A 25,316-nucleotide genomic window follows, 5' to 3' on the forward strand; every position below is an offset into this window, starting at 1 on the left:
CAAGGGTGCCGGGGCAGGGCCCCGGGGCTCGGGGGGGGGGCGCGCCACCCAGGCTCCCTCCCTTGTCCCCCAGCCTCCTCTCCTCTTCCGAGAGGAAAGGCGGCCCCCCGGCTCGGCCGGCGGGCGCATAGCTGAAACCCGACGGGCAGTAGGGCCCAGCGGTGGAGCCCCCAAACGGGGCAGCCCGCTCTGAAACTTGCAAACTTTCCCCAGTTTGTTGCTTATTCACTCCGAGTGGGAGCGAGCCAGCCCGGCTGGCCCCGGCCCCCGGGAGAGAGGGGGGCGGGCGGGAGAGAGGGGGAGGCGGGAGGAGGGAGGCGGCCAGGGCCCCCCCGCCCCCAGCCCCGCACGGGAGCCGTGTAAAGCCCCTCCCGCCGGTGGTCCCGTCCTTGGGGCCAGCCCTCGCAGGGAGGGACTCCCAGGCCGGCGGCGCTGCGCACTGCCCTGCCCGGCCCCAGCCCCCCCCCCCCCCACCCCGGCCGCCCCGCGCTCTCGGCTCGCCCCCCGCCCCGGCCTCGCCATGCTGCTGTCCGGGGCGCCCTCCCGCTCGGGACCGGCCCGGGATGGGCAGCGCTAGAAGCGCGGGGAGCAGAGCAGCCGCCCGCAGCGCCCCAGGGAAGGGAGGGACAGCCACGTCCGGCCCCCGGACTCGGCCGGAGCCGCCCCAAGCCCGGGAGAAGGGAGCCCAGACGGCGGCGCAGACACCATGGCCCGCGGCTGCTGGCTGCTCGGGGTCCTCCTGGGCTGCGGGCTCTTCCTCGCGAGCCGCGGGCAGCAGCAGCCGCCGCCGCCGCCGGCCCCGCGGCAGCCCGACGCCGGGCCCTGGAGGCAGATGATCCAGTGGGAGAACAACGGGCGGCTGTACAGCCTCCTGAACTCGGGCGCCGAGTACCTGCCCCCCGGCTCCGCGCTCGCCGACGGCAGCGCCCGGGTGCTGCTGGCCGGGGCCCAGCGCCGGGGCCCGGGCCGGCCCACCCGCCGCCAGGCGCCCGCGCTGCCCGCCAGGGCCGGCTCGGACACCGTCCGGGGGCAGGCCCGCCACCCCTTCGGCTTCGGCCAGGTGCCGGAGAACTGGAGGGAAGTGGCCGTCGGGGACAGCTCCGGGCTGGCCAGGGCCCGCACGGCCGTCTCCCGGCAACGCCAGGCCAGCTCCGCCTCCTCGGCCGTCTCCACCGCCTCGGGCTCGGCCTCGGCCTCGGCCTTCGCCCAGACCACCTACCGGCAGCCATCTTACCCGGCGCAGTACCCCTACCCCCAGCCCCCCTTCGTGGGTCCGTACGAGACGTACGAGCAGGCCCCCAGGGCCTACGATGAGAGCTACGTCTATTACCGGAGCACCGGCGGCGGCGCCGCGGCCGTGGCCTCGGCCGGGGTCCTCTACCCCTTCCAGCCCCGGCTGAGGTACGAGGAGTACGGGGAGGAGCAGGGCTCCTACCCGCCGCAGGGCTTCTACCCGGCCCAGGAGGTGCCCCTGGTGCCGGCGCCCCAGCCGCAGCCGCAGCCGCAGCCGCAGCCTTCCGACGGGCTGGACAGGCGCTACTCCCACAGTCTCTACCACGAGGGCACCTCGAACTTTGAGCAGGCGTACCAGGACACGTACAACTCGGTCCCGGGCCAGGCCGGCCCCGAGACCCCGCCGGTGACCGGGGGCTCCTCCCCAGGCTTGGGCCCGGGCTACGTGACCGATCCCCGCCTGGGCTGGCAGTCCCCCTATGCCAATGTGCCCCCGGAAACTTACCTACCACCCCGAGTCGTGGAGCCTCAGCCGCCATTCCGGGTCCTGGAACCCTATGGCAGTGCCCCGAGGCCAGAACCCTACCTGCCCATCAGGAGCTCCGAAGCTCCCCCGTTAAATGGAGACAGACAGGGAGCCCAGCAAGGCCGGGTCAGCGTGGGCAGTGTGTATAGGCCCAACCAGAATGGACGAGGTGAGTACCGGCGACCGCCCCAGGGATCCAGGCTCAGAAAGAAATGGACCCGGTGAGCCATTTAAGGAGCGTGTGTGCGCCCCAGAGCCAAGAGCACCAGACCCGAAGGCAGGAAAACCGCCTCCAGATAAGGACCCTCATTGCTGAGTAGGCAGAGATACTTGAGCCGAGGCCATGCGCTTTTAGTTTCCTCATCTGTGAAATGGGGAGATCGCTCTCCGTACCAACTTCATAGGCATCAAATGCCCCATCTCTCTCTCTAGTGCCACCTAAATCTAGGTTCTTATTTGCCAGTCCTACTCAGATCCTCATTTATGCAGTACCTGTTGTATGCCAGGCACTGGTGGGAGCTGGGGAAACAGGCAAACCTGAAACAGTTTCTACTCTCGAGAACCTTCCATTCCTTCCACTTGGGGAGACAATAGGCAAACAGACAGAAAATTATATATGTATATACAGTTTACATATAGAAACAAGAATTCTACTATCCCTCCCACAATGATCATTTATAGGCACACTAAGATATTTGTAGAGAGTGTGTTTCTCTAGTACACACATGGAGATACCATCTTCAATATAACATACACTTGCTTCTTGTCCTCCCTTATCCAGGAAGACCAAAATGACAGACATCACTGTGTTTGAGATAAATTACAGCCTGTCGGGCCTGGGGCCGATCAGACCAGTGAGAGCTCAGAGTGCTCTACCACCGATGGGGCACAAATAGCCATCTATTTCACATATAGAACATATGCAGTGCTTGTGTATATAGTATAGACCCATATAGATACTATCATATATTTACTATATAGTATATACACCAGAGACACCTATAGTACATACACTCATGAACATATCCACATCTAAATTTTGAGGGGCAAAGGCAGAAGCTGGGGGGGATTGGGAAAAGTCTCATATAATGAGTAGTTCTCACTCTAGTCTATTTGATTCTCCTTCCAGTACCCTTATGAACTCCTCCCTCCTTGGCCTATCTCTCTCTTTCCCCCAATCCCTTCCTCCTCCTCGTTTTTAATCCATGGTGTCCTCGTGTCCACATTTCACTACCTGACCAAATTCAAGCCCATAGAAGGGAAAGGGGAAAGGGAGTGGCAAAAGCAATGTCCCTGAAGCTTGCTGCTTGTGGAACATGGGACTTGCCATTTAATATCCTTGATCTTTATCTGCAAAATGAGGGCCTTAGACTAGCTGGGCTCTGAGGTCCCTTCTACCTCGGCAGCATGGCAGGCACTAGCACAGGACCGCCCAGCATGGCGTGCTCTCATCAGAGAGGGTGCTGTGCTCTATGAACAAGACAGAATGGAAAGAGCTCAAAGGAAACGTGACATGTGTATGTTGAGAGGACCCACCCCAGGTGTTCACATGGACTATTTGTGCCCGACCTGTGGTGGAACATTCTGAGCGCTCATATTGATCTGATTAGCCACGGTGGAACACACTGTTAACTTGTCTCTAACATAGCGTTATTGTTTTGATCTTCTTCCATAAGGAAGGACAAGAACCATCTCTAAAGCTTTGAACCTATTCTAAAGGCTCTCCCCTACTGTCCCGTCTCCACCCGCCCCCCAGAATAAAGTTTGGTAAAAGAGGAAAGGTGCAAGGCCATCTTGGCTTCCACGCAGACATAGGGAGTTGGGAGAAGCTTTTTAAAACATGCTTATTGCCTTAATTCAGTAAGCATTTATTAGGCTCCTATTATATTTCTCTGTACCTCAGTTTCTTCACCTGTCAAAAGGGGGTAATTCAGTCCCTTCTAACGCTAATGATTCTTTGTACCAGATGCTTTAGCAGTGACTGGGGGTATTCAATACAGAACAAGATATCACTTGGCTTTTGAGGAACTGACATTGTTAAATATTGGGAGCTCAAGAAAATACAAAATAATAGATGAAATTGTTTTGCGACTGGCAAACATCAACAAAAGGCACATCAGAAAGGGGCTTATGGAGGCTCCTGAGCAGAGCCTTGAAGGAATATAGATTCCAAGAGGGGAGAAGGTTTTGTTTGTGTCTTTGGGAGACTGGGAACAAGATGTGCAGCTAGTCCGTTACATAAGTCCCCAAGTCTGATCGGTCTCCCTTCCATTGCCAATCTCTCCCATTCCTCCTTTTGAGAACTGTACCTTAGGCCATTGTTCCTAGGGGTGTGGGAGCTGCCCATCCCTATTCAGCCCCTCTGGCAGCCCCACGTCTTTCAAGGTAATTGGTCAGTGCCTTTAACCAATGTACACAAACCTCTTCTCTACCCACTTATCCAATCCAATTGAATACGGTTGCCATGGAAACAGCTAGGCTGATGGGTTTCCTAGGTAACAGCAGACCTTGATAAGCCTCAAGGTCTCCCTTGGAGGGCAGATCTCTAAGGGATTTGTCCCATAAATCCCTGTTTCTATGTAATTTTAACTAACCAAACCATTCACCCTAGTTCCTGCTGCATTCTAATGGAGTTCTCAGCCATTGTTCCCCTGTTTATGAAGCTCAAGCTACTTCAGGGCTCACTGTGTAGGCTAGAGGTGCTGTCATTATCATTGGTCACCTGCTCTCTACTGAAAGTTGCGCCTCACTCTGCCCAGCAAAAGGCAACTTGCACCCCTTGAAAATTGCCTATAAACTATAGATTATATGCCATTTCATATGCATGAAAAGAGCTTAACAGAGGAGTCATGTGGTGCCTCCTTCAGTAAACTGAAGAATTACTTTGTAAAGTCCATAATTCTCCTTCCCTGCCCCACTGGTTCTTACATTTGGTCAATTAGTAATCTCCTGTATATGGTTTTCTTCCAGTTTTAATCGAAATTTTTGTTTTTCATCAGCTGTATTTTCCATGATAGCCCTCCCTCCTTCCAGAGAGCCATTCTTTATTTCAAAGTCTCCTTTTCACTTTCCAGAGCCATCCTTTATCATATAGAATAAAAAAAATAAGGGGAAAATTTCAGCAAAACTAACCAAACACCTAAAAAAACCTGACATTATATGCCATGTGCCATGCCCCACAGTATGCATAGAAAAGAAATCAAGAGAGTGATGCTTCCTCATATATCTTCTTTGGGACCAAGCTTGAACATGATAATTTCCTTTTTTCTTTTTCCTCCACTTTTCATTTATTTATTTCCAATTACATGAAAAGATTGTTTTCAACATTCATTTATGTAAAATTCTCTTGGGGGGAGGTGGCAGTTAGGTGGCACAGTGGATAGGCAGTGGAGTTAGGAGGACTGAGTTCACAGTTGACCTCAGATACTTGATACTTACTAGCTGTGTGACCTTGGGCAAGTCACTTTAACCCCATTGCCTTGAAAAAAAGAAAAAAGTGTAAAATTCTCTTCTCACCCTTCCTTCCCCACTCCTTAAGATAGCAAGAAATCTGATATAGGTTATACATGTGCAGTGATGTTACCCAGTATTTCCAGATTGGTCAAGAATCAGCAAAAGGGGAAAACCACAAGAAAGAAAGAAAAAATTTAAAAATTCTTTCTCTGGCTGTGGAGAGGAATTTCCACCATGAGACATTTAGAATTTTCTTTGCTAACTGCATTGCTGAGAAGAACCAGGTCTATTATAAATCGATCATCATACATTGCTGCTGTTTCTATGTACAACGTTCTCCTGGTTCTTGAGCATGATCATTCACGTTCAATCCCTTTGAAAAAAAAAAATTTGTGTTCTTGCAAATGCCCATCATGTTTTCCTGGTTCTGCTGACTTCATTTAGCATTAGTTCATAGGACACTTCCATGCTTTTCCATATTCATCATTTCTTACTATGAAGTAATGTTTCATTATATTCATGTACAACTGCCTGTTTTATCATGTTCCAGTTGAGGGGGGGATCTACTTTGTTTCCAGATACTTTTTGTTTGTTTGGTTTTTGCTATTACAAGAGGTGCTGCTATAAATATTTTGGTGGACACAGGGCCATTCTTTTTTGTTAGTGACTTCCTCGGTATAGATGCCTTATAGTGAGATCTCTGGGTCAAAGGGAATGGCAATTCTAACCACATTTTTTTTTACACAATTCCAAACTAATTTCTAGAATGGATGGATGAATTTAGAATCCTATACCAATAAGTATTAGTATGTCTCTATGGGTTTTTAAAAAAGCAAGTCTTACCTATTTATTAAGTTTTTCTACAGTAAGTCAACCTACAAACAAATAGAAGTAATAAAAGTAGCTGGAAAAACTTTAGAGTTGCAAAATGTTTAACATTTTGTCTCATTTGATCTTTCAACAACCCTGTGAGGCAGTTATTATTTCCCCCATTTTACAGAGAAGGAAATAGGAGCTAGGGAAGATTAATTGACTTGTCCAGGGTCACACAGCTACTTAGTATCTGAGACAGGATTTAAACTCATCTCCTCCTGACTGCAGAACCAGGTCTCTATCCACTTTGCCACCTAGCTGCCTAACCAAATTGCAATTCTGCTGCTTAAAAGCTATGAGTCCATAAGTTTATCTTATCTTTAGTTCCTTCATTTGTAAAATGGAGAAGTTCATCAACTCTATTTTGTAAAGTTCTTGAATCAAGCCAGAGGACCCATGTAAAAGTACTAAACAAATGCAAGCTAAAAGATGCAAAATCTAAGCAGACCAAGGTTGCATTGGATGATCCTTAGGGTGTGAGGAGCTAAAGAACAGTTCCCAATTTTGTAGACTTCTCAACTGTCTTTCTCCCCTTCCCTCCTCCCTACATAGCTTCCCTTCTCTCTGCAGTCAGGGATACTGCCTGGGTCATAGAAAGTAGGACCTCATAGAATCCGACATTTTATTTAGTGGAGCCGAAGAGGGAGATATGAGAGGGAACAGCCAATACTATGCTTTCTCTGCTACCTGCTCCTTCCTCACTCCCACCCCACTCCCAGAGATGGATGATGGAAATTTCCAGCCCTGGTAAGGGCATACCAGGTCTTGAGTTTATACTGAAGAGCAGACACCACCTCCCTTTCCTCCTAACATACACAGACACACACAGACACACACACACACACACACACAAACACACATACAGTCTGAGTTTTATGCAGCAATTCTGGACAGAAATGTGTTTTTTCAGAATCTCATTTCTTTCTAGCCAGAATAAAGCGGCTAAGCTGAGCAGTACAAACACATGTGTGGATATGTATATGTATGTATTACCAGTTCCCCCAATTAAAATTTATGAACATTACTCCCTACTCTACCCAACACGGACTCATTCACACCTGTTTCAGTTTCATAGGATGCGCCACTGCCTTTTCTCCTTTCTTTTCATTTCTCTGTCTCACTCTCATCTTCATTCCATTTCTCTTTGTCTTTATGTGACTGTGACTCACTCCTCACTCTCTCTAAATTCCTACTGATGTATTTCCTTTACTTCTGGACTACTTGTCATCTAGGAAGTAGATCCAGTGTAGATAGAGAAGAAAGGCTTCATCATTATAACTCATGGAGCAAAAAAAAAAAAAGTATTTTAACAGAAACCAATTAAAGACTTTTCGCCTGCATAATCTTTGGCCCAAAGATGCCATTATCATTCTTCTCAAAAAAGATGAAGAAACTGAGACTTAGAGAAAGAAAGTAATTAGACTATTGACACATATAAGGAAGGGGGGAAGGAGGAAGAAGGGGCTAATAAGTATTTATTAAGGACCTCCTAAGTTCCAAGAGAGCTTTAGCAATATATCATTTTATTCTTATAGCAACCCTTTTTTAAAAAAAATCCTCATCTTACAGATGAAGAAACTGAGGCAGGCAAAGGTTAAGTGGCTTGCCCAGGGTCACACAGCTACTCAGTGTCTGCATTTGAATTTCATTTGAATGGCATCTTGACTCCAGGACCAGATCTCTCTCCACTAAGCTATCCAGTTTATACCCCAAACTCCTAGAATCCCCTTTGTTATCCAAGCAGTACATCACAAGTAGTCTTACTAAGATGCAGCTCTATTCTTGTAGGAACATAATGATCTTGGGTCTCCATCCCTTTAGAGTGAGGGAGAGGTGTGTGATTCAGGCAGGTGGATGATAGGACTCTTATGGGAATAAGCAGACAGTACCGAGGCTCAACAACCCAATCTCCTAAAGGCTGGGGACCAGAAGCAGGATAGAGGCAGAATCAGTCAAGAGTTCTGGAAGCAGAGGGATATGATTTTCTCTTCTCCAAGATGGCGCCACACCTTTTAGAAGGCAACAGTAGATTAGATAAGTAACATTAAAGCAAGGTTTGTTGTTCAGGATACTTTTATATACTCTAGATCCTTTGGACATTTTATATATTATGTGAATTAATTTTTCCTTCATAAATAAATCTTAATAAAGCCCCTTTAGTTCTCTAGAACTTGTCAGTAGATAAAAGGCAACCAATTTGGGGGTTAGGGATTTATGACTCGAATACAGAGCCAATATTGGCTTTGTGGCTGTTCAAGGTTCAAGGAATCAATGACAGTGGACATGATGTAATTAACAAGGTACCATGATTTCAGGATAGGAGTTTCTCTTTTGGATTTTGTCAGAAGAAAATATACTCTTGCATACACCCATTTGCCCTTCCCCCAAATGAAGAGTTATAGCAGAGTTTTAGCACAGGTCTTCACAGGCTCCTTGCTGCCTACTGAATAAAGTCTAAATTTCTTCCCTAACTATCTCACCTCTTTGTTGCCATACCATTTATTGGATCCTAATCTCAAACTGTGATATGTGTTAGAGATCTTGCTCTTTGGGGAAGGACTGTGTCTTTGCTTTCTCTTTTTCCTTCCATATCCTCTTAGATATAGTACTCAGGAAAAATCTGAATATGTGAATGTATGAAGGGAATGAATGAAAAAGCAGAGATAAAAAAAAAGCCTTTTAAATCACCAAACTGACCGCTGGGTTCTCCAGACCAGCAAATATGGTACCTTTGGTAGACTGACCTGATCTCTCCATCATTAGGAGTATGATAAGTGGGGTTCTGCTTTATTGTCTCTCTTCTGTAAAGATTTCATTACTGATAGCCTCAACCCCCAGCAAGAAGGAGCCCTTGTCTGGCCATCTTGATCATACAGAGAATTTGTATAGCTACCTCTATGGCTCAGAGCATCACAAAGATCCTCAACATTTCATAGAACCACAGCTTCTTAGAGCTGAAAGGACCCTTAGAGATTAGTCCAGTTTAATGGAGAAAGAAACTGAGACCTTAAGTGATTTGACCCAGGTCATTGAGTGAGTTGGTGGCAAATCCAGGACAAAGAAAGATCTCCGGAACTTTGTCTCCCATTCTCACTTTCTGCATTAATGACACCCTTGTCCATTTAATGAAGGAGAATCTTAGCTGCAGAAAGGGAAGGCAGCTTACCCAGACAAAGGCAGGGTCAGAACTCACCTTTCTGAAACTGAAAGATTAAGGTATTTTATTAAAAACAAAACAAAAGAAAAGAAATAAACGAAAAATCCTATGCCTCCTTGTTTATACAGGCTTGGAATATTAGAGCTCTTAAAAACCTCATCCCTCCCACCATTTCCTTCTATCCTGGAAACTGCACCTGGGAGTTCTCAAGCCCCAAATATCAGCAAAGGTGGGAAGGGCTAATCCCCACCATGCTGCCCATTCCTTCCCTCCCACCCCCACATAGCCAATTTTCCATAGGACCCCTTGCCCCTCCCCAGAGCCCACAGCTTTATTGTGGAAGGACCAAGGCACCAGGCTGGATGTCCATTCCTGAGCCCGCCTGCTGGTGGGGGCCATTTCCCCATGCCTCCTACCTCCACATGTCTCTGATTAGATTTATTTTCCCTCTATGTGCTTGAGTCACCTAGCAACTGTTCAGCCCAGCATTTTTGTCTTGGTCTCCCAGAGGGATTGCTCAGCTCAGCGTGGGCGGTGTGGGGCTTAAGCTGTTTCTCCAGAACTATTCTCTGCAGACAAAGGTTCACTCTGAAAATGAGGGGACTGAGAGGGGGACAAATCCCAGAATACCTAGGCCCCCCTCCATCATCCAGGAGTGGAGTTGCTTCACTAAGCATCCTAGCATCCCACACCTATAGCAGGAAAGATCCTTAGGACCATCTAGTCAAACCTTTCATTTGAATGATGAGGAAACTGAGGCCCGGGGAGGCTGCAATTTGCCTAAGGTCACCCAGATAATAAATATCAGAAGAGGAATCCAAACCCATATCCTCTTACTCCAGAAATAAGAATCTTTTTTCTATACCCTACTCCCTCCCAAGAAAGATCAGAGGGCACCTCCTTTCAAAGCACATGCCAGACTCAATGAGATCCAGATTGCAGAGACCTTTCTAATCCCTCCCCCCCCCCCCACACAACCCCTCACCCCTAGCACCTTTCCTCTGAGATTACTCTGCATTTACCTTGTACATGTCTTATGTACATGTCTCCCCAGTTAGCATGGGGAATCCTTAAAGGAGGAAGACTCCGTTTTTGCCTTTTTCTGTGTCCTCAGCTCTTAGCCTTACAACTAGTAAGCACTTAGTAAATGCTTAGTGAGTGACTGAATGTTAATTCAAAGTTAACCCTCAGAACCTCTGTTTCCTCTTCTGTAAAATGGAGATAATATTTTTTTCTGCCTATCTCACAAAGGAAGCAATTTGTAAAAACTGAAACAAATCTTAGTTGTCATTATTAGTCCAGTATTAGTCCATTATGAGTCCATTAGTCCAATTGAGATGACCAAGAACGAAGAGGCCCTGGTGCATAATGTCAAGGTCTTGGCTCGGAAGGTCAGCACCCTGTCCAGCCACTAGGTAACAGAACTTCAAATTCATTTAATCTTCAATTCATTTAATTTTGGGGGTTCTCAGTTTCTCCATGTGGAACACCAAAATAACATTTACTACTCTACCAACTTCACTGAATCTTTGGATCAAGGGAGATAATGAATAGGGAAATGTTTTGAAAAGTTAAAAGTGCCATATTACTAAAAGGATTATCATCATTCATTACCTACTTTTAAGTGTTACTATTCTTATTAATGAATTATCTACTGATTATTTATCTATCGATCAACTAACAATGCTGATTCTGCCCTTCAAGGCTCTTCACAGATTTCAACCTAGCTTTCCAGTTTTATCTCATAATACTTCCCTTTCCATAACCTGGGTTCAAATTCAACTTTACCAAGAATATATTAAGCACCATTTTTCCAAGAAACCTTGCTGGACATTGAAAACACAAAGGCAAAATGAAGCAATACTTACTCTCCTCCTCCTCCTCTTCCAACTCCTACCACCATTAATACTACCACCACACACCACTATCACTAATACTACTACTGTCACCACCACCACTACTACTACTATTACTACCATCACCACCACCACTACTATAACTACTACTACCACTACCACTCCTTCTACCACTACCACTAATAACTACATTGTAATACTCTGAAGGGCAAGGTTTTATCTACCTTTGTATCTTCTTGTGCCAAGCCTAGAAAATCGGTTGCGTGTAAATACAGATAATTTTGATCAGTGTTGAAAACTTTCCTTGTACCAACTCTTGTGACTGTCTACATCTTTTTTTTGGGGGGGGGGACTACCTACATCTTAACAAAGAACTTAGGTGACTTGCTCAGGATCCCACAGCTGATAAATGTCCAAAACCAAGTTTTTCCAAATCAGGGTCTTTTTGGATGATCCCTTTACTCTTTTTCTACCAAAGTTCCCATAAAAGTATGTTCAAAACTGCCTCTTTTATGTTCATGTGGCTGCTTTTATACCACCCCTCCCCCTCCCTTTGCTAAGGCAAAGGACCTCACTTCATACTTTATGGAGAAAATTGAAGCCATCTGTCAGCAGCTCCCTTTTCTCCTCACTTCTTTAGCTGAAAGCTCTTCAGCTCTTGTCCCATTCTCCTCTCTTTGGCTCTAGGCTCAGAGTACATTTGTTTATATGTGCATAGTCAGATGAAGGGGTGATCATTCTTCTTGGCAATGTCAAACTCTCTACCTGAGCTCTTGATTCCAATCCCACATAACTCATCCCTTTGACTAACTCCTTCTCTCCTTCCATTCCATAATCTATCCACTAATTCATTATCTGTTGTTCACTGACATTCCCAGATCTCTTCCTTCTTAAAACTCTTCCATTTGGCTCTGCCATTCCCTCAACTGTACCTTCTGTCTTCCCTTTAATCATCAAATGCTGTCAGTATGCTTGTCTCCACCTTCCACCTTTTATTAAAACTATATTAAATAGTTCTTATAATGTGGTTTTCATCTCTACCTTCTAAGCTTGCCAGCGCTCTCCTGACCCCTCAGTCTGGTGGCATTTTGATCAGTCCTCATCCTCCTTGACCCCTCTTTCTTTGGCATCATTGACCACTCCATCTTCTTTGGTTTTTGTGATACTGCAGTGTCCTGGTTCCCTGTATGATCATTTCTTCTCAGCCCCCTTTGCTGGTGGATCACTGCTCTGCCTCTTTTGTGTGAATGTAACTGAAGGCTCAGTCTTGGGCTCTTTTCTCTTCTCCTTTGCCTATGTTCATATATCTTTTTTTGTTGTTGTTTTTTTGAGGCAGTGGGGTTAAATGACTTGCCCAAGGTCACACAGCTAGGTAATTATGTCTCTGAGACCGAATTTGAATTCAGATCCTCCTGACTTCAGGGCCGGTGCTTTATCCACTGGACCACCTAGCTGCCCCATACGGTCATATATCTAATAAATGTCTTAAAGATGGCAACATCTCCTAAGCAGATGACTCTTTAAATTACATATCCAGCTCTTATCCTGAGATGATATGGTATAGTCTCCACACCATCAGCAACTAACTAAATACATCTACCCAGATATCCCAAAGGCAACTCATAATCAGATAAGTCCAAAAGAGAATCCATTATTCACCCTAGCCCTGAAAAAAACTTGCCTTTTTTCTGAATTCCCTACTTCTCTCAAGGGCATACCCATTTTTCTATTCACCCCAGTTTGAAGCGTCAGAGTCTTCTTCACTTCCCCATTTTTCTTTGATACCTCTTTCCCCTTCCCTTATCCAATGAGTTCAGGTCCTATAGATTTACTCTCCATAGCCTCTTTCATATACAGTCCCTTCTTTCCAGATGTAACCTCCTCCTCCTTATCCTCATGGTAATACAGAAGGCCACTCCATCCCTAGGTCTCTACTGATGTCAGTTATGTGATCAGCCCTGTGCTAGGCCAGTGAGGAAGACAGAAAAGGATGGCAAACATCTAGAAACTATACAGAACCAGGTGATTGTGACATGATAATTGACCCCTGGGATGTCACCAAGCAATTCTCTGGGCCTTTACATTGCCATCTTTAAAATGGAACTCAAATGGCTTGGAGATGGTGGCTGTTAGCCTAGAAAATCTTATTCGGCAAACTAAACTCCAGTGCTACCAGTTTTTAAATTCCTTCAGATAAGAATATTTCTTCACATTTTAAAATTCAACAAAATTTCATTTTAAAATGCAGAAAACATTATTAGCTCACAGACCGAAGCTGTCATAGTTTGGTGATCCCCGTACTAGATTAATCCTTCTCTAATAACCTCTAAGTCACAGAATGTTGCAGCTAGAAAAAACAGAGGAAATCTTTTCACCTTCCTTGTATTAAAAGAGGGAAAAAAACAGATGTTCCAAAGTGGAATAGATTGGCAAGGACATTCATCTCTAAAATGACAGAATCTAAGCATTATGATGTCTATTCCAAATAAGTAGTATGGTACAATGGACAGAGTGAAGAACCTGATCTCAGGAAGATCTGAGTTCAAGTCCTGTTTATAGACCTAGCTGTGGAGCTCTGGACAAGTCATCTAATGTGGTTAAGTGCAACAAGATTGTTCCTGTAGACAAATAGGCAAGTTCAAAACCTACCTCAGACACTTACTTGGCTGTATGACCTTGGGTAAGCATTAGCCTCAATTTTCTCATAAGGAAAATGAAGATAATAATAACACTTAACTCATAGGCTTCAAATGAGGTACTGGCAAGAGCTTTGCAAACCATAAAGTACCACGTCATGCTGTTATCATCATCACCATCACCATCACCATCACCATCACCATCACCATCACCATCACCATCATCACCATCACCATCACCATCACCATCACCATCACCACCATCACCATCACCACCATCACCATCACCATCACCATCATCATCATTATTATTGAGTTAGTAATAACAATATATAAATTATTGCTGTTATTATTGTTTAGTTTCTTAATGTGTAAAGTGAGATGAGATGTGATAACCCCTGGTCTTCACCCCCCCCCCATCTAGAACCTTTATTGCAACCAGGACCTTTCCTAGAGGAATGTGATTCCTGATATTTTGTTAAAGCTTGGAAACAGTGAGAGCCCTTTGCAGCCTGGGACAGGTTCAAACATCCAACCCCCCAACTCCCTTTCTCCGCCAGTCCCTGAGAGCGAGGCTCTTTGAAGCCTCAGCCTTCCTCAATCTGCTTTTGAATTTGCCTCTTCAGTCTGACCACTCGCTGGCTCAGCACTTCCTCCCCCAGTCCCACAAAGCGTGTGCCAGAGACCAAAGAGGCCTGGAATATTGTCCAGGAGGCGGCTGCTTACTGGTGATCATTCCAACTTGGGCTAAGTCTCTTCCCAGGTTCTAAGTTTCCTTGGACTAATGAACATCTGGGGCAGTTTGGTCTCTCCCCCCCCCCCCCCCCCAGGTCTTCTCTCCTTTTGGTGTTCACTCACCATATGGCCCTGGGTGACATGAGCTCTGGTCTTTGGCTGTCTTTCCTCCCTAGAACTCTCCCTTCTGACCAAATCTCTATGTTCCCTAGTACTTCATAGACATACTTTGTGGTTCTACCTGAGCCAAGAATGGGTAGGAAAATCCTCTGGGAGTGGCGGGCAAGGGGAGGAGAGAGGGACAGACATCCAGGTTCCAAAGCCTCATCCTGAGAGGGTGGGTGCCAACTACCCACACCTGCTTCCAGTTACTGAGCCTGCCAGTGCTGAATGCGCCCTCGGCTGTCTGGAAAGGCCTTTGGAGGGAAAAGGATAAAGGGAGGCAGGAAGGAAACAAGAAACCCGACCACTTCTCATCCCAGTAGAGGACAGGGAAGCTGGCCAAGACTGTTGGCTAAAGTTCCTCCCTTCTCCCCATCGGACCCTGCCTCCACCCTCATTCCTCCCAGTCTCTCCTTCCTTTCTTGGCCTGTCTCCACCAGCCAGACCATGAAGCCAGTCAGCCAATCAGCAAGCATTTATTTGAGACCTACTATGTCCTAGACCCTCTCCTAGCCACTAGGGATATGTGCAGACAAAAAAAAAAAAAAAAAAACCAGTCCCTTTCCCAGGGGAACTAACTCTACCAGAGGATACACTATCTTTACAAATCAACCAATCAACAAATAATTATTTAGTTGATGAATTATTCATCGGAATCTAACCCTTCATAACTATGTAGACCACACCATCCATGGGGTTTTCTTGATAAAGATACAGAGGTGGTTTGCCATTTCCTTCTCTAGTAGATTAAGACAAACTGAGGTTAAGTGAATCACCCAAGATCAAATGTTTAAATCTGGATTTGAACTCAGGTCTTCCTGATTCCATATTCATCAATGGATTGATTGAACCACCTTGCTACCTACTTTCTGTTAGACACCTTGCTAAACACTGTGGTTAAAAAGATGGAAATTCAATTATCCTTACCCTCAGAAAACTTAGATCCTATGAGAAGAAACAACAGGTTCACGAATGAGTAATTTAGAAATTAAATATAAGCTAACTTTGTTTTTGCTGGGGAGATAAGCATCATAGAGGGCCTCAGGACATAGGACTTCATATGATTTTTGGAAGGATGTTAGGAATTCTGAGGCAGAGGTGGGAAAAGAGTATACTCCAGGCAGAGGGTAAAACCTGTTCCAAGGTGATGATGATGATATTTGTCCTTCATTCTTGAAAAAGACCATGGCATCAGAGAGATGATGTCATGACAAGCATGTGAAATGAATTTGAGCGAGGGGCTGCAGTGCTAAGTTACCAGCCTTACTTGCTCCTCCAGAGCCATCTGGGTTCAATAACCAGATATGAATCAAAATGAATGGAGATAGCTCTGATTTTGAGACAAGTTAAGTGACTTGCCCAAGTTCACCCAGCTAGTGAGTATCAAGTGTCTGAGGCCAGATTTGTATTCCCATCCTCCTGACTCCAAGGCCAGTGCTCCATCCACTGTGCCATCTAACTGCCCTTGTACCAAGGGGTTGGGGATGGAACACCATATTGGAGAAACAGCCAAGAGGTCATTTTTTTTTGCAAGATGGTCGAGTAGCTAAGTGGCTTATAGTGCACAGAGAGATGGGCCAGAAATCAGGAAGCCCCATTATCATGAGTTCAAATATGGCCTCAGATACTCACTAGCTGTGTGACCCTGGGAAAATCACTTAATTCTGTTTGCCTTAGTTTCCTCATGTGTAAAATGAGCTGGAGAAGGAAATGGCAAACTACTCCAGTATCTCTGCCAAGAAAACCCCAACTCGAATAGTTGGACAGGACTGAAAAATGATTAAACAATAGTAACAGAGTATGGAAAGGAGGTAGTGAGGAAGATTTTTTTCACCCAGGTCCATGTTCATATGAATAGATTGGAAAAAAATAGATACTCACTTAGGACTGGTTTTTTCCCTCTTTCTTGATTGGGAATACAATTCATGAGCCATCAAATAGGTCTTTACCACTAAAGTTACACAAGATGATCTGAACCCAAATACTTCTTTTTAGAATCAAGGAAGAAGTGAATACAGCATATTTATATTTACTAGGCAGGTCCCTTGGGATTAATTCCATCCTTTGCTCTGTCCCTCCAAAATCTGAGGAAGAGGAGGAGAAAGAGAAAAGAAGAGAGAAAGAGAAGACAAAAAAGAAGGAAGGGGAGAAGGAGGAGGAGGAAGAAGAAATTGCACTAAATGAATGCTTTTTGATTGAGCTGAATAACTTTCAGGACTTTGGGTGGTTTTTGTAGAAATGGTTTCAGCTAGCCTTCATCTCTGAATTCTCATCCCCTTGTGACCAATGATCCTCAAGTAATATTAATAATAATAGCCACTGTGTGTTTTTAAGGTTTACAAAGTCTTTTACATATGTTATCTTATTTGATCCTCATAACAATTCTGAGTGATAGAAGCTATTATCCCCATTTTTACAGATGAAGAAACTGAGGTTAGAGGGATTAAATGATTTGCTCAGGTAACACAGCTAGTAAACTATCTGGGTTCAAACTCCTTTCCGACTGCAAATCTCATACTTTTTCTACTGTGTCACCCAACTGGCACTATCTCTCATCTGAGGGAAAACTGGCCTGGCCCATTATTGCAGTAGGGAAGGAATGATGGGACCTGTGTCTAAAGATAGAGCAAAGACATGACAGGAACTTCATTTACCTTACTCTTCAATCAGTTGAGATTCCCCATTTTGATAGATGATATTTAACAGGCTACACGGTACCTTTTATTAAAGTGTAAACTTTCTTCTCTGCACATTAGTGACTGAAACATTTACCGATTATATACTGAAGACAGTCCTAAATATTTCTTGGCTGCCATTTTCCCAGCACCCAGGCTTGAAACCTTGGAGTTCCTTCTCTTGTTCACCCCTCAACATCCACCAAAGCTGCCAAGTGTGATCAGATCCCTTGCATTTGCTTCAGCATTTATTCCTCCCGTTATCACTGTAGTTCAAGGCTTCTCCAACTTTATTTAGTCTGACCTGTTGTTGTTTTGGCTATGTGGTGGGGTTTTTGTTGCTTGATTTTTGTTTTTCCATCTTTAATGTGACCTGTTGTTTTGGTGGTGGTGGTGGGATGGTGGTTCTTTGTTTTTTGCTTCTCCATCTTTAGACTGACCTGTTGTTTTTTGGGGGGTGATGGAGGGATTTTGGTGTTTTTTTGCTTTTTGCTTTTTAGGACTAGGTCTCTCTATGTCACCAAAAGTGCAGGGACTACCGGACCTAGTTCTCCTAGGATCAGATCGAGGACTCTGTACTTCTTTGTTTTCAATTATGGGATCTCATCTCTCCTTAAGCATCCTGTTCACTCCTCAGCAACCACCAAGCTGGCAAGTCTGATCAGATCTCCTTAGCAACAGCTCTTGCTGTGCTTCGGCTTTTAAACCTTCCTTTACCAACCTGTTTCAAGGCTTCTCCATCTTTAGTCTAACCTGCTATTGTTTTGAGTGTGGGGGTGGGATTTTTGTTGTTTGCTTTTTAAGACTAAGTCTCTATGTCACCAAGACTGAAAGTGCAGGGGCTCCCAGACCTAGCTCCCCCTTTGATCAAATCGAGAATTTTGATCTTCTTTGTTTTCAGTTATGGGGTCTCATCTCGACTTAAGCACCCTCTTCACCCCTCTAAAGCCACCAAGCTGCCAAGTCTGATCAGATCTCCTTAGCAACAGGTCTTGCTCCACTTCAGCTTTTAACCCCCCCCTTACCACCCTTGTCCAAGGCTTCTCCATCTTTATTCTGACCTGTTATTGTTTTGATTGTGGCGGTGGGATTTTTGTTGCTTGCATTTGGCGTCTCCATCTTTAATCTAACCTGCCGTTGTTTTGGTGGTGCTTGTGGGATTTTTGTTGTTTGCTTTTTGCTTCTCCATCTTTAATTTGACCTGTTGGTGCTTTGATGTTGGTGGTAGGACTTTGGTTGTTTGCTTTTTAAGATTAGGTCTCTCTATGTCACCAAGACTGAAAATACAGGGGCTTCCAGACCTAGCTCCACCCTGATCAAACCAAGAAATTCCGCCTACATTGTTTTAAGATACGGATCTCATATCACCTAAAGCATCCTGTTCTCCCCTCAACATCCACCAAGCTGCCAAATCTGATCAGATTTCCTTAGCAATATCTATTGATCTGTTTTGGCTTTTAAATCTCCCTTTGTGACTTTAGTTCAAGACTTCTCCATCTTTAATCTGTTATTTTCAGAGTGGTGATGGGATATTTGTTGTTTGCTTTTTGCTTCTTTATCTTTAGTCTGACCTATTGTTAACAGTTTTGTGATAGTGGGATTTTTGTAGTTTGCTTTGCCTTCTCCATCTTAAATCTGGCCTGTTGCTGTTTTGATGTTTCTGGTGGCATTTTTGTTTTTCTTTTTAAAACAAGGGCTCTCTCTGTCACCAAGATTGAAAATGCAGGGGTTTCCAGGCCTAGCTCCATTCAGATCAAACCAAGAACTTTGACCATCTTTGTTTTCAGATATGGGGTTTCAAGTCTCCTTAGCCATCCTGTTCACCCCACAACATCCACCAAGCTGCCCAGTCTGATCAGTTCTCTGTGGCAACAACTCTTGCATCTGTGTCAGCTTTTAATCCTCCCTTTATCACTCTAGTTCAAGGCTACTCCATCTTTAATCTGACTTGTTTTGGTGATGCTAGTGGGATTTTTTGTTGTTTGCTTTTAGTTTTTCCATCTTTAGTCTGACCTATTGTTTTGGTGGTGGTGGTGGGTTTTTCGTTCTTTGCTGTGTGCCTCTCCATCTTTAGTTTGACCTGTTGTTGTTTTGAGGTTGGTAGGAATTTTGCTGTTTGCTTTTTAAGACTAGGTCTCTCTATGTCACCAAGATTGAAAGTGCAGGGGCTTCCAGATACCAGTTTTTAGGACCAGGTCTCGCTACTTCACCAAGACTGAAAGTCCTGGGGCTTCCAGATGTCTGTTTTTTTAAGACTAGATCTCTCTATGTCACCAAGACTGAAAATTTTTACAAGGGGCTTTCAGTCCTAGCTTCATTCAAATCAAACCAAGAAAATTTTACCTTCATTGTTTTCAGGTATGGGGGTCTCAGATCTCCTAAGGCATCCTGTTTGTCCCTCAATCTCCACTAAACTGCCAAACCTGATCAGATCTCCTTAGCAACATGTCTTCTATCTGCTTCGGCTTTTAATCCTCCCTTCATCACCCTAGTTCACCGCTTCTCCATCTTTAATCTGACCTGTTGATTTTGGGGGGTGATGGTGGGAATTTTGTTCTTTGCTTTTTAAGACTAGGTTTCTTTATGTCACCAAAACTGAAAGTGTAGGTAGGGGTTTCCAGATTTTTGTTTTTTTTAGACTAAATCTCTATGTCCCCAAGACTGAAAAAGCAGGAACTACCAGACCTAGCTCCCTTTTGATCAAATCAAGAATTTTTACCTTCTTTGTTTTCAGTTATGGGGTCTCATCTCTCCTTAAGCAATGTGTTCACTCCTCAACAACCACCAAGCTACCATTCTGTTCAGATCTCCTTAGCAACAGCTCTTGCTGTGCTTCGGCTTTTAAAAGTCCCTTTACCAACCTGTTTCAAGGCTTCTCCCTCTTTAGTCTGACTTGTTATGGTGGTCGTATTTTTTAATTTGTGTTTTTTTTTGCAAGCCCATCTTTAGTCTTACCTGTTGTTCTTTTGGTGGTGCTACTGGGATTTTTGTTGTTTGCTTTTTGGTTCTTTATCTTGAATCTGACCTGTTGTTGTTTTGGTGCTGCTGGCAGGATTTTTGTTTTTTTGCTTTTTAAGACTAGGTTACTCTATGTAACAAAGGCTGAAAGTACAGGAGCTTGCAGATGTTTGCTTTTTAAGACTAGATCTCTCTGTGTCACCAAAACTGAAAATGCAGTGGCTTCTAGACCTAGCACGGCTCAGATCAAAACCGAGAACTTTGACCTTCTTTGTTTTCAGATATGGGGTCTCATCTCTCCTTAGGCATCCTGGTCATCCCTCAATATCCACCAAGCTGACAATTCTGATCAGATTTCCTTAGCAACATCTCCTGTATCTGCTTTGGCTTTTAAACCTCCCTTTACCACTGTAGTTCAAGGCTTCTCCATCTTTAATCTGACCTGTTGTTTTGGTGGTGCTGGTGGAATTTTTGTTGTTTGCTTTAGGTTTGCTTTTAATTTTTGCAAGGCAATGGGGTTAAGTAGCTTGCCCAAGACCACACAGCTAAGTAATTATTGTCTGAGGCCCGATTTGAACTCAGGTACTCCTAACTCCAGAGCTGGTGCTCTATCCACTGCACCACCTAGCTGCCCTCTGTTGTTTGCTTTTTAAGAGTAGATCTCTCTCTCCCTCTGTCACCAAGACTAAAAATACAGGGGCTTCCAGACCTAGCTCCACTCTGATCAAACCAAGAAATTTTACCTTCATTGTTTTCAGATATGGGGTCTCAAATCTCCTAAAACATCCTGTTTGTCCCTCAGTATCCATCAACCTGCCAAATCCGATCAGATCTCCTTAGCAACATCTTTTGATCTGTTTTGGCTTTTGAACCTCCCTTTACCAGTCTAATTCAAGGCTTCTCCATCTTTAGTCTGACTTCCACCTTTAATCTCTTGCTGTTTTGGTGGTGGTGATGGAATGTTTGTTGTTTGCTTTTTGCTTCTCCATCTTTAGCCTGACCTATTGTTGTTTTGGTGGTGCTGGTAGTATTTTTGTTGTAGTTGTTCTTTTGTTGGTGGTAGTGGAATTTTTGACGTTTGCTTCTGACCTGTTTTGAAGTTTAAATCTGACCTGTTGCTGTTTTGGTGTTTCTGGTGGTATTTTTATTTTTTGCTTTTTAAGACAAGATTTCTCTATGTCACCAAGACTGAAAATGCAGGGGCTTCTAGACCTAGGACCACTCAGATCAAAAACTGAGAACTTTGACCTTCTTTGTTTTCAGATATGGGGTCTCATCTCTCCTTAGCCATCCTATTCACTCGGCAACATCCACCAAGCTGCCAAGTCTGATCAGATTTCCATGGCAACTACTCTTGTATCTGCTTCGACTTTTATTCCTCCCTTTACCTCTCTAGTTCAAGGCTTCTCCATCTTTAATGTGACTTGTTTTGATGGTGCTGGTGGGATGTTTGTTGTTTGCTTTTTGCTTCTCCATCTTTAAGTTAGACTTTTTGTTGTTTTGAGGTAGGATTTTTGTAGTTTGCTCTTTAAGACTAAATGTCTCTCTGTCATGATGATTTAAAGTACAGGGGCTTCCAGGTGTCTGCTTTTTAAGACTAGGTCTCTCTATGTCACCAAGACTTAAAATACAGGGGCTTCCAGATCTAGCTCCACTCTGATCAAACCCCAAAATTTTACCTTCATTGTTTTCAGATATGGGGTCACATCTCTCCTAAAGCATTCTGTTCTTCCTTCAAAATCCATCATGATGCCAAGTCTGATCAGATCTCCATAGCAAAATCTCTTGATCTGCCTTGGTTTTTGAACCTCCCTTTAACACTCTAGTTCAAAGCTTCTCCATCTTTAGTCTGACCTACATCTTTAATGTGTTATTGTTTTGCTGCTGCTGGTGGAATTTTTATAGTTTGCTTTTTGCTTCTCCATCTTGAATCTGACCTGTTGCTGTTTTGGTGTTTGTGGTAGCATTTTTATTTTTTGCTTTTTAAGACTAGGTCTCTCTCTCTCTCTGTCACCAAGACTGAAAATGCAGGGGCTTCCAGACCTAGCTCCCCTGTAATCAAACCAAGAACTTTGATCTTGTTCATTTTCAGGTCTGGAGTCTCATCTCTCCTTAGCCATCCTATTCACCCCCAAATATCCAGCAAGTTACCAAGCCTGATCAGATCTCCTTAGCAACGATTCTTGTATCTGCTTCGGCTTTTCATCTTCCCTTTACCTCTCCAAGGCTTCTCCATCTTTAATCTGACCTGTTGTGGTTTTGGTGGTGGTGGTAGTATTTTTGTTGTTTGTTTTTGATGATTCTCCATCTTTAATCTGATCTGCTGTTCTTTGCGGGGTGATGGTAGGACTTTTGTTCTTTGCTTTTTAAGACTAGATTATACTGTGTTACCCAAACTGAAAGTACAGGGGCTTCCAGATGTTTGGGGTTTTTTTTAAGATTAAATCTCTCTATGTCATCAAGACTGAAAAAGCAGGGACTTCCAGACCTAGCTCCCCTTTGATCAAATCAAGAACTTTGTCCTTCTTTATTTTCAGTTATGGCATCTCATCTCTCCTTAAACATCCTGTTTACTTCTCAACAACCACCAAGCTGCCAAGTCTGATCGAATCTCCTTAGCAACAGTTCTTGATTTGCTTAGGCTTTTAAACCTCCCTTTACCAACCTGGTACAAGGCTTCTCCATCATTAATCTGACCTTTTATTGTTTTGATTGTGATGGTAGTATTTGTGTTGTTTGCATTTTGCAACCCCTTCTTTAGTCTGAACTGTTGTTTTCATGGTGTTGGCAGGATTTTTGTTTTTTTGCTTTTTAAAACTAGGTCTCTCTATGTCACCAAGGCTGAAAGTGCAGGGGCTTCCAGATGTTTGGTTTTTAAGACTAGATCCTTCTATGTCACCAAGACTGAAAATGCAGCGGCTTCCAGACCTAGCCCCACTCTGATGAAACCCCAAAATTTTACCTTCATTGTTTTCAAATATGTGGTCTCAGATCTTCTAAAGCATCTTATTTGTCCCTCAACATCCACCAAACTCCCAAATCTGATCAGATCTCCTTAACAATGTCTCTTGATCTGCTTTGGCTTTTGAACCTCCCTTTAACACTCTAGTTCAAGGCTTCCCCATCTTTAGTCTGACCTCCATCTTTAATCTATTGTTGTTTTGGTGGTGATGGTGGAATTTTTGTAGTTTTCTTTTTGCTTCTCCATCTTGAATATGACCTGTTGCTATTTTGGTGTTTGTGGTGGTATTTTTATATTTTGCTTTTTTAAGACCAGGTCTCTCTCTGTCACCAAGACTGAAAATTCAGGGGCTTCCAGACCTGATCAAACTGATCAAAGCAAGAATGTTGACTTTCTTTGTTTTCAGATAAGGGGGCTCATCTCTCCTTAGCCATCCTATTCACCCCTCAACATCCACTAAGCTGCCAAGTCCAATCAGATCTCCTTAGCAACACCTCTTGTATGTGCTTTGATTTTTAATCCTCCCTTTACCACTCCAGTTCAAGGCTTCTCCATCTTTAATCTGACCTGTTGTTGTTTTGGTGGTAGTATTTTTGTAGTTTTCTTTTTGCTTCTCCATCTTGAATCTGACCTGTTGGTTTTTTGGGGGGTTAGGGTGATGGTGGGAATTTTGTTGTTTGCCTTTTAAAACTAGCTCTATCCTTGTCACCAAGACTGAAAGTGCAGGGACTTCCAGATGTTGGTTATTTAAGACTAAATCTCTCTATATCATCAATACTGAAAAAAGCAGGGACTTACAGACCTAGCTCCCTTTTGATCAAATCAAGAACTTTGTCATCCTTTGCTTTTGATTATGGGGGTCTCGTCTCTCCTTAAGCATCCTGTTTACTCCTCACCCACCAAGCTGCCAAGTCTGAGCAGATCTCCTTAGCAATAGTTCTTGATCTGCCTAGGCTTTTAACCCTCCCTTTACTGACCTGGTACAAGGCTTCTCCGTCTTTAGTCTGATCTTTTATTGTTTTGATTGTTGCTTGCTTTTTTGCAATTTCATCTTTAGTCTGAACTGTTGTTGTTTTCTTGGTGGTGGCAGGATTTTTGTTTTTTGCTTTTTAAAACTAGATCTCTTTATGTCACCAAGGCTGAAAGTGCAGAGGCTTCCAGATGTTTGGTTTTAAGACTAAATCCTTCTATGTCACCAAAACTGAAAATACAGTGGCTTCTAGATCTCCCTCCACTTTGATCAAACAAAAAAATTGTGACCTTCTTTGGTTTCAGATATGGGGGTCTCATCCCTCCATAGGCATCCTGCTCACCCCTCATGATCCACCAAGCTGCCAAGTCTGATATGATCTCCTTAGCAACATCTCTTGTATCTGCTTTGGATTTTAAACCTCCCTTTACCACTCTAGTTAAAGACTTCTCCATCATTAATCTGACCTATTGTTTTGGTGCTGTGTCTCTGTGTCACACAAACTGAAAAGACAGGGGCTTCCAGACCTAGCTCCACTCTGATCAAACCAAGAACTTTGACTTTCTTTGTTTTCAGATCTGGGGTCTCATCTCTCCTAAAGCATCTTGTTTGTCCTTCAACATCCACCAAGCTTCCAAATCTGATCAGATCTCTTTAGCAACAACTCTTGTATGTGTTTTAACTTTTTTTTTAGGTTTTTGCAAGGCAAACGGGGTTAAGTGACTTGCCCAAGGCCACACAGCTAGGTAATTATTAAGTGTCTGAGACCGGATTTGAACCCAAGTACTCCTGACTCCAAGGCGGGTGCTTTATCCACGACGCCACCTAGCCGCCCCCCCCCCCCACTACGCCACCTAGCCGCCCTCCAGCTAGGTAATTATTAAGTGTCTGAGGTCACATTTGAACTCATGTACTCCTGACTCCAGGGCCGGTGTTTTAATCCACTGCACCACCTAGCTGCCCCCCAGATGTTTGATTTTTAAGACTAAATCTCTGTCACCAAGTTTGAAAAAGCAGGGACTTCCAAACCTAGTTCACCTTTGATCAAATCAAGAACTTGGACCTTCGTTGTTTTCAGATATGGGTTTCATCTCTCCTTCAGCATCCTGTTCACTACTCA

General features: G+C 44.2%; 1 protein-coding gene across 1 annotated transcript in view; it reads left to right on the top strand.

Annotated features, from left to right (window-relative positions):
* Nucleotides 1–474: 474 nt before the first annotated feature.
* LOXL1 (lysyl oxidase like 1) overlaps nt 475–25,316 on the top strand; it is a 70,332-nt gene continuing 45,490 nt past the window's right edge. Inside the window, exon 1 of the mRNA XM_074232683.1 lies at nt 475–1,928. Within this exon, the coding sequence (XP_074088784.1) occupies nt 707–1,928 (1,222 nt within the window). The 5' untranslated portion in view covers nt 475–706. The remainder of the gene's footprint in view (nt 1,929–25,316) is intronic.

This window comes from Macrotis lagotis, chromosome 4 (assembly GCF_037893015.1).
Source record: "Macrotis lagotis isolate mMagLag1 chromosome 4, bilby.v1.9.chrom.fasta, whole genome shotgun sequence".
Classification (NCBI taxonomy): Eukaryota; Metazoa; Chordata; class Mammalia; order Peramelemorphia; family Peramelidae; genus Macrotis; species Macrotis lagotis.